General features: G+C 35.5%; 1 protein-coding gene across 2 annotated transcripts in view; it reads left to right on the top strand.

The window, feature by feature from the left end:
- The window catches only part of NOX4 (NADPH oxidase 4), a 203,377-nt gene that overhangs the window by 59,975 nt on the left and 131,017 nt on the right, over positions 1-12,385 (top strand). For both annotated transcript variants that reach the window (XM_055143267.1, XM_055143273.1), the window contains exons 9-11: positions 8,608-8,821; positions 10,913-11,077; positions 11,188-11,250. In XM_055143267.1, coding sequence (XP_054999242.1) covers positions 8,608-8,821; positions 10,913-11,077; positions 11,188-11,250 — 442 coding nt within the window. The remainder of the gene's footprint in view (positions 1-8,607; positions 8,822-10,912; positions 11,078-11,187; positions 11,251-12,385) is intronic.

The raw sequence follows: 12,385 nt of genomic DNA, 5'->3' as shown, positions 1-12,385 counted from the left end.
ACTGGTTCATGGTCAGTGTAGGGACAATTTCTCAAGTGGACTTAACATTTGTGAAGGTAAAAAGGGAAGATTTATGTGGCATCAAAGTTGAAGGTACTTTATAGTTCTAGTAAATATGATTTTCTCTAAAACTCTTAGTATCTTTTTTAATTTTATTTTTTAACGTTCACAATGATTTATTGCAGTCAATATTCCAACACCAGTCCCACCGTCATTATTGTGAATAATGATGGCCTTACGCCTTCCCAACGTCATTATTGTGAATTTTTCCACCACCTCCTGCCCCCAAAGCAGGTGCTAAATAATTTATTTTGTACTGCTTGTTATGAATAACCCGCTAAAAATGACCCAAAATGTTTTCTTAGAGGAAACCATGTGAAAGTTGTTGTATCTCACCTTGGAGCCATTAAGTCATTAATGGAATGGAATCTCTTATTTTGTGAGAGCCTGGAAAATTCTCATCCATTAAAAACTCAGGTAGTGGATTTTGTGACCAAAATCTCCAGGTTCCCTCAGAGTCAGAGATGAGTGACTTCCCCCCATCTCCCTGTTCTTCAGGGACCCTGGCAGCCACACGCACTAACTGCCTTATAAGTTCATTATGTGACAGCCATGATCCAGAGACTCACAAATCTCAGATGAGAACTACAAACTGCAGAGATGCCTCCAGACCCCATGCCAGGCTGAGTCTCATCCAGGGCATCCAGTTGTGTGTGTGGGGAGGGGACAGGTGAGTACCTCCACCCACCCACCCAACAGAGCCCTGGCAGCCTAAAACCTCCAGAACATAATTGCTGCCATGCTCACGACCAGTCTCCACAGGTTCGGGATGAGCCTCATTCTTGGTGTCATTTTACCAGGTAGTCTATGATGAGGTCAGATTTACCTCTCAGATGGCCTTCGGTCTTGTGTTTCAACAACAACTAATGGAATAAAATATTTACATACTTATTAGTCACTCACTAATTTGTTTAGTGAATACCTGTCAGTAATGAATATCAGTTAGTAATTAGAAACACTTTTGTTGGCACCAGAAAAATAATAATGGTAGAGGATAAATGCTTTTGTGTACAGTTGACTTAGTTTTTGAAAGGCAGCTAAATCCATTGGGTTTTGAAATATAGAATTTAAATATAGTTCCTTAGGTATTTTGTGTGTATGACACCCAAGAAAATACCTATCAAAACCAATTTTTTTTAGTAAAGAAAATAAATGCATTGTATCTTATACATTAGCATGATACAAGATGTACGTTCAAAACTTTTTTGTGCTTGTAAATTATAATTTATAACTTAAGGGAAATAGTAGATTCCTAGTAAGACAAAGATTTCCTCCCCTACTTTGAAAGATAGTTAGGATCATCACAAGCATAATGATCACTTAGATGATATTATTTTGTTCCTTTTTTTCTTCTTTCAGAGACCTGTAATATCTAACTGACATAAAATATTTTATGAGTTCTATATTATAACTGTAGCACTATTGTCCCATTGTTCATTGATTTGCTCAAGGGGGGCACCAGTAATGTCTCCATTGTGAGACTTGTTGTTACTGTTTTTGGCATATCGAATACGCCATGAGTAGCTTATGAGGCTCTGCCATGCAAGCGGAATACTCTCAGTTTCTTGCCAGGCTCTCCAAGAGGGATGGAGAATTGAACCCGGGCCGGCCGCATGCAAGACAAACACCCTACCCACTCTGCTATTGCTCCAACCCTATATTATAACTAGTAGAATTTTTTCTATACTATATTATTTACATATAATTTATTTATTTAGAATAGAATTTATTCTATACTATATTATTTTCTGTGACATTTTCGTAGCCATACTTTAAACAAAATTTATAGTGGAATTGCTGTGTCCCTGAAAGAAGAGAGAAGCCTGTGAAGGTTTCTGAAGCACAAAAAAGTTTTGAAAGTCTTATATCATGAGTAAGAGAGGGCGTAAATGAGTCAGAAAGAGAGGGACAGACATAGAAGGACTGCACTCATTTCTGGAGTATAGAATAACATCACATGAGGCTGACACCCAAGGACAGTAGATACATGGGCCAGGAAGATTACTCCATAGCTGGAAGCCCGTCTCATGAGCTGGGGGAGAAGGCAGATGGAATAGAGAAGGGATCATTGAGAAAATGATGGCTGGAGGAATTGGTCGGGATGTGAGATGTCTGCTGAAAGTAGATAAAGGACCAAACATGATACCTCTCAGTGTCTGTATTGCAAACCATAATGCCCAAAAGTAGAGAGTATGGGGAATATTGTCTGCCATGGAGGCAGGGGGAGGGTGGGAAAGGGGGCATACTGAGGATTGTATTGGGGAATGTGCACTGGTGGAGGGATGGGTGTTTGATCATTGTGTGAGTGTAACTCAAACTTGAAAGGTTGTTACTACTTCTCACAGTGATTCAATAAAATAAAAAAAAGAAAGTACATCTTGAATTCTTTAGGAGTACAAGAACAATAATATCCACAACTGTGTATTTTCGATGCACTACAAAATACTTCATTTGTCATCGTAAAACATTATATGTTTTATATTTCAAATTTTACTCTTTAAAACAAAATAAAATAAAACTGAAAACTCTAGTAATAGGCTTTCCTGTTCTCTCAAAATGTTTGTACTTTCTTCTCCAAATCTCTTACATATCACTATCTTATTATGGCAGCACTCTTTTTCACTCCCCAAATATTTTCTCCTTAAACTTAATTTCATATTACATTTAATTATTAAAATGTAACAATACATATAAGGATCTTTATTTTATCTTTTTAGTATCTATTATAAAGTTGTTATTGTTTTAATTAGAATTTATATAGTGTTATGGTAGTGTTAAAATTTATAGTTTTGACACCCCAAATCACTGCATCTTTTACTACCATAGTTGCCTAGATCATTCACTACTATCCCTGCACTACAAATTATGTGATTGTCATGTGCTTTAAAATCAGTCGGCTATATATTCGTTGAAGATCTACGATATATGGGATCACTGCTGGAGGTTCGGCAGTAACTGTGATCCTCTGAAAGGGAAATAAATGCATTTCCCTTCTTCGTCATCTCTACTGAGAATCATTCTACTTCAATACAAAAATCCACACTTTACTCTTCTGCTGCTTTCATGTCTAATTACACACATTATAACTTTTCTCTGACCATTCAATGTAAATTAAGTTGAAATAATAAGAAAACCATGTTTTTTTCCTCCACCAATCACTTTTATTTTGTTACTTAAAATAATGCTCAGTTGTTAACTGTAACTCACATTTTCTGTGTCAGATTCTACATAAGTGGATTCTTTTCATTATCACAGAAATTTCTATTGGCTATCAGTGCAGAAAAATGAAATAGGGTCCATGAGATATAATTAGTAAGGTTCCAAATGTAGTGGAATGATACATATGAAATAGCTTAATGTCAGTGATCATGGGAAAATAGATTCCCTCACGTTGGTTTTTGGCAGTGCTGGAGAGATAGTATAATAGGTAGAAGGTTGCCTTGCAAATAGCTCATCCAGGCTCAATTTCTGATGCCAGATAGGTTCACCGAGCACTGCCAAGAGTGATCCTGGAGTAAGCTCTTAACCTCACTGAGTGTGATCCCCCAAACATCGAAAAACCAACAAGTGGAAAACAGAAGCTAGACCACGATAATTTGTCAGATAAACATAAGGTTACATGCTATTTTGGAAGAAGGTTTGAAAGGAAGCTTTGGAAGAAGTTTTTACTGTATCAAACGCTCTAGAGTAAAAGTATATTGTATACTGAACTGTAGGTATGGGGATTAAAAATAATTCCTCAAACTGCATGATAGATCTTAACAAATGTAGTTATAGGGGAAGAAAATAGGTCAAAGAGATTGTATCTAATTTGTATCAGTTCAAATATAATATCTAGCTGGCCTATCTTACAATTCAGATTTTTTTTTTTATTTTTAAAATGTTATTGAATCACCGTGAGATGGTTACAAGCTTTCATGTTTGGGTTATAATCTCACAATGATCAAACACCCATCCCTCCACCAGTGCACATTCCCCACCACCAATATCCCGGGTATAACCCCCCTTTCCCATCCTGCCCCTGCCTCGATGGCAGACAATATTCCCCATACTCTCTCTTTACTTTTGGGCATTATAGCTTGCAACACAGACACTGAGAGGTCATCATGTTTGGTCCATTATCTACTTTCGGCATGCATCTCCCATCCCACCTGGTTCCTCCAGCCATCATTTTCTTAGTGATCCCTTCTCTATTCCATCTGCCTTCTCCCCTCTGCTCATGAAGCAGGCTTCCAGCTATGGGGAAATCCCCCGGGCCCTTGTATCTACTGTCCTTGGGTGTCAGCCTCATGTGATGCTATTCTATACTCCACAAATGAGTGCAGTCCTTCTATGTCTGTCCCTCTCTTTCTGACTCATTTCACTTAGCATGATACTCTCCATGTTTATCCATTCAATTCAGAATGGATAGCAAATCAATTCAGAATTCTTTAGAATAAAATAATAGTCTGTAGCACTGTCCTCTCATTCATTGATTTGTTCGAGCCAGCACCAGTAATGTCTCCATTGTGAGAATTGTTGTTACTGTTTTTGGCATATCGAATATGCCATGGGTAGCTTGCTAGGCTCTGCCATACGGGCGGGATACTCTCGGTAGCTTGCCAGGCTCTCCGAGAGGGACGAAGGAATCAGACCCGGTTCGGCCACATGCAAGGTCAATGCCCTACCCATTGTGCTATTGCTCTAGCCCTAAAATAATAGTAGTTGGCTTAAAATAATTTTTAAAAAAGTGTTATATGGTAGTAATAGTGTATTTTTTTTGTGATTGGCCTGTTTAGGTTTTTCTAGCTCATCTTCATTCAGTTTTAGATCACCTAATTCTAAAATTCTGTCCGTTTCCTCCAGGTTTTTCAGTTAAATAGCAAAAATAGTAAACTATCATAATAACTTGTTTCTGAGAGATTTCATATAATTTCTCTCTGTTTGCCCTGATTGGATTTCTCTGGTAATTTTTTTTCCTTTTTCCTTGTGAATCTAGCTAAAGCTTTGTCTATCCTGTTTATTCCTTTGAAAAACCAACTCATGGTTTCATTGATTCTTTGTCTTGCTTTGTTGCTTTATATGTTATTGATTTCTGCTCGTTTTTATAATTTCTGTCCTTTTCCTATTTTTTGGATTCATTTGTTGTTTCTTCTCCAGATTTTTAAGATATGTGTTCAGATTGTTGGTTTGAGCATTCTCTTCTTTATTAATGTAGATCTGTATTGTTATGAATTTCCCCCTCAGCACAGATTTCACTGTATCCCATCAATATGATAGCTTGTTTCTACATTCTAATTTGTTTCAAGGGGTCATTTTCCTTATTCCTTGATTCTCTAAAGTTGTTTTTTAGCAAGGCTTTGTTCAATTTTGACATATATTTTTTTCTTTTTGTGGCCAATTTTACTTTCATGACATTGAATGCTTGCTATGATTTCTATGTTTATAAATTTATATATGTTTAAATGATGCCCTAATATGTGATATATACTATAAGATATTCCAGGTTCATTAGAGCAGAATGTGTAGTTGGATTTGTGGAACTGAGTGCCCTGCATCTGTCTTACTCCTTATTTAGAGTTCTTGTATCTTGGCTGATAATTTGTCTGGTATTTTGTCTAGTGGAGCCATAGCACAATGCGTAGGGCATTTGCCTCGCATGCAGTCGACCCGGGTTTGATTCCTCTGTCCCTCTCGAAGAGCCCGGCAAGCTACCGAGAGTTTCCCGCTCGCACTGCAGAGCCTGGCAAGCTACCTGTGGTGTATTCGATATGCCAATAACAGTAACAAGTCTCACAATGGAGACGTTACTGGTGCCCACTTGAGCAAATCGATGACCAATGGGATGACAGTGTTACAGTGCTATTCTGTCTAGTTGTGAAAATGAAGTACCGTGTTCTCCCACTACTGTTGTGTCTCTGCCAGTATACATATTTAGGTTTGTAAGCAGAAGCTTTCTAAACTTTTCTGTCCCTACTATTGATGCATGTATATTGATAAGGGAATAGTAGGTCAAGAATTATTAAGCCTGTGAATTAGGTGTGTATAAGCAAGTAGATGGATTTTGTTTCCTAGTCTACCCAGCATTCCATGCCTTTTGATAGGAGAGTTTGGTCCATTTACATCCAGAAAGAGAATTGGTTTAATAAGTATCTGTGTTGATATGATAATTATATTATCAATATAATATAATGTTGATATAATCAATATATCAACACAGGTATTTTATTGATATAATCAATAGCTGTGTTGCTGTTGCTCTCTGTGTGTGTGTGTGTGTGTGTATGTCTGTGTGTGTTTCAGTAACTTGCGATTGGTCTTTTGTTATTATAGGTGGCCTTTCAGCAATTCTTGCAGGGTTGTTTTAGTTGTAGCAAATGTCACCAGTTCTTCTATATCAGGTTTTTAATTCCTCCCTCAATTATAAATAAAAATAATAGCTTTGCAGGGTAATGGGCTCCAAGCTTAAAGGGTTTATTATTATTATTATTCAGTATGAATATGTCTTTTCTTGGTTTTATGATATCAAATGAGAGATCTGCTGTGATTCTTATATTATTTCTCTTGTGCTTGAGGCTTTTCTTCTCTGATGATGCTTTAAATAGTCTGTCTCTATCTCGGTTCTTTCCATTTTGATTACCGTGAATTTCAGTGTTGCTCTGTTTGAGTCTGTTTTGTTTGGGACTCTGGACTTACTAGATTTATGCAAAAGCCTCTACAGAGACTGGGGAAATACCACTTTCATTTTTTTCTGTCAGCCATTCTTTCTCACTCTATTTTTCTTCTCTTTGTGATATTTCTATAATTCAGAGAATACTTCTCTTGCTGTTACACATTAAGAATCTTACATTTTCTTCTATTCTTGTACTTATATTTTTTAACTTCATTATTGCTGTTGGGTTATATTTTGTCATTATGTTTGCTGATAATTCTTCTCATTCAGAATTCTGTTGCTCTTGTGAACTGTTATATTCTTTAGCTCTTTCAATTACATTTATGTGGAGTCTTTCATATTTTGAGTCAATTATTCTTTGAATTCTTTGAATTGCTTTTCTGGTGATTGCTTAATTTTTATTGCCATTGCCCATAGTGTTGATTTGAATTTTTCCTCAAGGCTTGAGAATTCTGCTGAGCTTGAAAAGGAGCCTGGACTTCTGTCCCTGTCTCACTTTGCAGTTGAATTCCTTTGTTGCCCCATTGTCCTTACCCTCTTAGTGGTTTGGTACTGACAGTTGAGCTTTAGATTTCTCTTTAATTAATAATTTAATTTTATTTTTTTTACACTAAGAAGCTACTTGCTTTTTTCTGTTCTTCTAAAGATTTCCAGGACCCAAGGAAGTGGTGTGATACTTCAGTGTGATAGGCAGGTGTAGGTTTGGTTTCTCCCATTTATATGCCAGGTTTATAATGGGTATATGTTGGGACAGAGAACTGAGCATGTGCAGCTTCCCACAAGTCATTAGAGCATGCGGTATGAGAGGAGGAGGGTGTCTCTGAAGCCCGGGGTGTCAGCTGCATCGGGCCCGCCTGACACACCTGTGGATTCAGAGAGGACTCCAGCTCCGGTGCCCTGGGCTGTCCAGCAGGTGAAGGGACATTGGCGTCACCTGAGAGGGCGATGCTCTGGGCTGGTTGAGGAGAAAAGGTCAAAATATAAATTTTCAAAAAACAAAATTAATTTGGGGAACATGAAAGATAATTTAAAAATCGCCTATTAGCAAGCCAGAAAATAATTTTGATAAATTGAATTTTAATATCAAAAATAAAATTAAATCTGAAATATTTTTCAGCCTTTTGAAACTTTTTAAGATTTGGTTTTGTAGCAGTGTTTTTATATATATATATGTATGTATATACATATATATATAAAAGACTTGATCTCCTGTAGTCTCCATTCTGTAGACGTGATGCCTTTTCTCATGTGGTACATTTTAAACGCTTCGTTACTGTGAAAGTCAGAACCCTGTTATATTATTTTAGAGCTTTAGGTCTGCTGGCTTATTCATTGTCTTGAACCTTGTATGTAGGCTTTTGGGGAAGAAATTGAAAAAGTGAACTAGTTTAGTGTTTTTACTGTATGTGCTACTTGTGTTGGGACTGCAGGATGTGTGTTTTTCAGTTCTTGTCATTGTGTTTGTTTTGCATTTATATATTCATCAACAGATATATATTCATCAGCAAATTCATCTAGTGTTAGCCAAATAAAATATAATTATTGTGATTTTTCATTTATGCTAAAATACTGTAAAATCACTCATCTTAGCATTATTTATTGACTTAAAATTTGTATGATTGCTGAATAGACTTGAGGTAAAGACTGTCAATGATTAATAACTGTACATGTTCTTCCTTACCATGCATTTGTAGCTTTAATTTTTGGAAATGGTTTATATTTTTAGCTTTGCAGTTATAGAAAGAAATTGGTTGAAAATCATATATTATACTATGATTCTAAACCTTAGTTTGAGTAATTGCTATATAAAATTGAAAGGTTATTTTCTTAAATTGCATCACTGATTTCAGTTTCTTTTTTATTTACCTGAATTTTTGTCCTTAATTTAATCTTAGAGGACTGCTGAAATACCAGACTAATTTAGATACCCACCCACCTGGCTGCATCAAACTTAATGGAACCCATTACCAGAATATTCACTCACTGGATTATCTCTCAGAATACTTCCATGAATCTTTCCCTCAAGGATTTTCAAGACCAGATGAACTTACCCAGCAAACATTTAAGATTTGTAAGGAAGAACCCAGATTTCAAGCAAACTTTCCACAGGTCAGATTCTTTCTATCTTAAAGAGTTTCTGCAAAATCTTCATTCCCCAAACAATTGATCAATATTACTTTTAAGTGTAGTTTGGAAGTATGTTAGCAATTACTGAAGAATAGAATGATTAAGAATGTTTTTGTAGAAAATATTATCTGACTCAAGTGCATAAAATAAAATAAAAAACAAATAAAATACGTGAAAGCTAATACTTCGTAAAATCAAAATTGCAGCTTTAATTTTGTAAATTTCTTTCCAAAATAACTAGGAGCTGCTCTTGTGAGAATTATAACCTAAAGTCTTTGTTTATAAGTAATGGAAGTGCATAGTAATGACATTGGACATTTGTTTTATGAAGGAAAAAAGGAGATTCCTCAGAGGAATAAATTTTAGATGAGTTGGATTGCATGTATTAGTTTTATGAATTAACTCATTTCTATCCAAATATTCATTAGAATATAATTTTAAGAAAATTTCTGACTTCATATAATGCTGTATGTTTGACAGTAGTACAGTATTGTGACTCATTTTGTTTAATTGTAACCTTGATGGTCAAGAGGTAAATAACTGACTCCAAAGTTGCAAGTTCATTCATTTATAGATCTTTTTCTACAATAACAATTGTTGATAAAGTCAATAATGTAATGAACACTAGGTATTATTAGTCTGCATGAAAGATGGAGGATCTGGAATACCTTATGTAAATAAGTATTAGAAAATGACCATCACATTTTGTTTGGTTTAGTCTTATTTAGAGCCGGCAGGCCACGAGGGTGAGATAGTATAGTATGTCAGAGGGTTGGCCTTAGGAGTTTACTCTGGTATTTTTTTTCCTTTTGGGGTCACACCAAGTGATGCTCAGGGTTTACTCCTGACTCTGCACTCAGGAATTACTCCTGATTGTGCTCAGGGGAACATATGGGATGTCGGGAACAGAACCCAGGTTGGGCATGTGCAAGGCTAGTGCCTTCCCTGCTGTCCTATTGCTGCAACCCAGAGGTCTGCTCTCTTAGCAGAATGGGATGCAAGCCTGAGATGGAACAATCTGCTCATCCCATGCATGTGTGAAACTGCCACATTTTAAATTCTAAATATTTTCTTCTGTTCCTGTTATGTACTGTGGAGCAGAAATTGTAAATAACACGCATAGTATAGCCTCTATTTAAAGATATGTTACATGTATGTATTTTACATTGTATATACAGTATGTTTGTACATGAAATGAATTAAAATAGCTAAGATTCCTTCCTCTATTTTATTTTATTTTATTATTATTTTTTTGTGTGTGTGTGGCATGTTTCATCATAGGCACTGCTCCCTCTGGTGCTCAGGGGTCACTAGTGCCACACCTGGAAAGTGGTGGAGAGAACCATACAGTCCTGGCGTCCAGGACAGAGATCTGAGTACTCACGTGCAGATGCATGTGCTCTATCTCTGACCCACAGTCTTGCTCCCTAGTTTGTTTTTGAAACAAACATTTGGTACATTCCTCTTCTAAATTAACTTCAGTTTTATTTGAGCTTCACTTTTCAGAGAAAAATATTCTGTATGTACTGAATGTATTTTCTGTGTCCACATAAAGAGACTGCAAGATCAAAACAATGTATCCTTATTAAAGATTGTTACACTAAACAGTGTTTTGAGGGTAGATATTGACATAGGTCATCTCCTTCCTCCTTCTCCTCCCCCTCCCCCTCCTCCTCTTCTTCTCTTTCTACTCCTCCTCCAACCCCTCCTCCTCTTTCTTCTTTCTTTTTTTCTTTTGGGACGTGGCTCACGATGCTTAGGGCTTAGTCCTGACTCTGTGCTCAGGGCTCTCTGGGGCAGTGCTTGGGGGACCCAGGGGGTGCCACCTGTCATGGATCAAACTCCATTAGCTGTGTGCAAGGCAAGATGCCTTTCCTACTGTACTATCTCTCTGGTACCTCTTATTTATATTTTAATCTTATTTAAATACTTCTCAGTAAACATCTTTGCTTAATTTTCTATGATTTATTATTTAGAATATAGATGCAAATGTTATTACTGTATTATAATAAAAATTTAAGGATTCCTGCAGTACAAGTATTTCTTAAAGTACATTTCAAAATTCTCCAATAGACTTGGATCTGGATTTCTGGCCCTTTGTGCCTGTATTGTGCTGAAAGACTTTACAGGTGCATCCGGAGCAATACGCCTGTCACCATTCTCTCCGTCATCAGCCACCCAGCAAATGTCATGGAAATTCAAATGGTCAAAGAAAACTTTAAAGCAAGGCCTGGCCAGGTGAGCCCACATTTAGCAAGAAGTGTCATTTCAAAATACTTTATACATTTTATAATTGGAATATTTGAACTCCTTTTTTCATTAACTAAACATTGTTTATTGCTTTTTAGTATATTATTCTACATTGCCCCAGTGTATCTGCATTGGAAAATCACCCATTCACCCTCACAATGGTAAGCAACTGTTTACTGTTTTACACTTCAATGTACCTCTTTATTTCTTTTGTGTACTTCATCTCATTCTAAAAGTAACTCAAGTCTGCAAAACTATCCTCAGTGCTTAACTAAGCCAACTTTTATAAAGAAATAAAAAATATCTGTCTAGAAAATTCATTGCTGTGTTAGATTTTACTTTTGAACTTTAAAAGTTGTATATTTAGAATGAGTGTGTTAATTCAGAATGTAGTAAATTTCTTAGATATTAGCACATTTCCTTTTATTAGATATAAAAACATAAAAAGTATGTATCAGTGATAATCATATCTAACTTTAATTTTAGAAAGTCAAATTAAAGTAAAAAAATTAAGAAAAATGTTTATTCTGGGTTGATATGGAATCAAAGAGAGTGCCAACAATGTTGAGAAAAGAAAAAGTTCCATGTAATTGGCTCTGAGACTGAATATAATGGAGAAAAAAAAATGAGGAGCAGGTGTAGAATGGCATATATAATGACTTTTTTTCTTAGCAGCACACTTTTACATTACGTTTTCATTGTGAAAGTAGTATAAGGCTATAATGTAAGTGTAAATAATTTATAGATGCATAAAATAGAATGTTTTCCTCATTTATCCCCTTTTTATATTCTCTAAAGTTTGACATACATTCACCCAGATATTCTTTATGCACTTTGGTATCTATAAATATTGGTATTTGATGAATTCTTATTTTATACTATGTTTATATCAGCCAATAGTTCACCATTGCTAACTTTTGACTTTATTGTATTTGTATTGTCTCATTCTTTTCAGTGGATATTCAGTATTTCACAGTATAAAAGTATTCTGTGATTCATTTTTATAGTTCCTATTATTGGTGGAGATTAAAATTTTATTTTCTAACAAAGGTAAACCAATAACAGTGTCCAGATGACTTACTAAATGCCTAGTATAAACACATAAAATTGACAAAATTATGTGAGTTGGTACAGAAAAAAACTTCTATTTTTGTTGAGATGTAACATTGAAGTTATATTTAGAATGAGAACCACTTTCAGATATGATATTTTAATCGTTAGAGGTAGAAATTTTGGCAAAGTTACTTTATCTTTTTGTGTATTTATTTCCCAATGTATATATTGCAATAAAAATCT

Source organism: Sorex araneus, chromosome 1 (genome assembly GCF_027595985.1).
Source record: "Sorex araneus isolate mSorAra2 chromosome 1, mSorAra2.pri, whole genome shotgun sequence".
NCBI classification, from domain to species: domain Eukaryota; kingdom Metazoa; phylum Chordata; class Mammalia; order Eulipotyphla; family Soricidae; genus Sorex; species Sorex araneus.
This window is presented reverse-complemented; position numbering and strand designations above follow the sequence as displayed.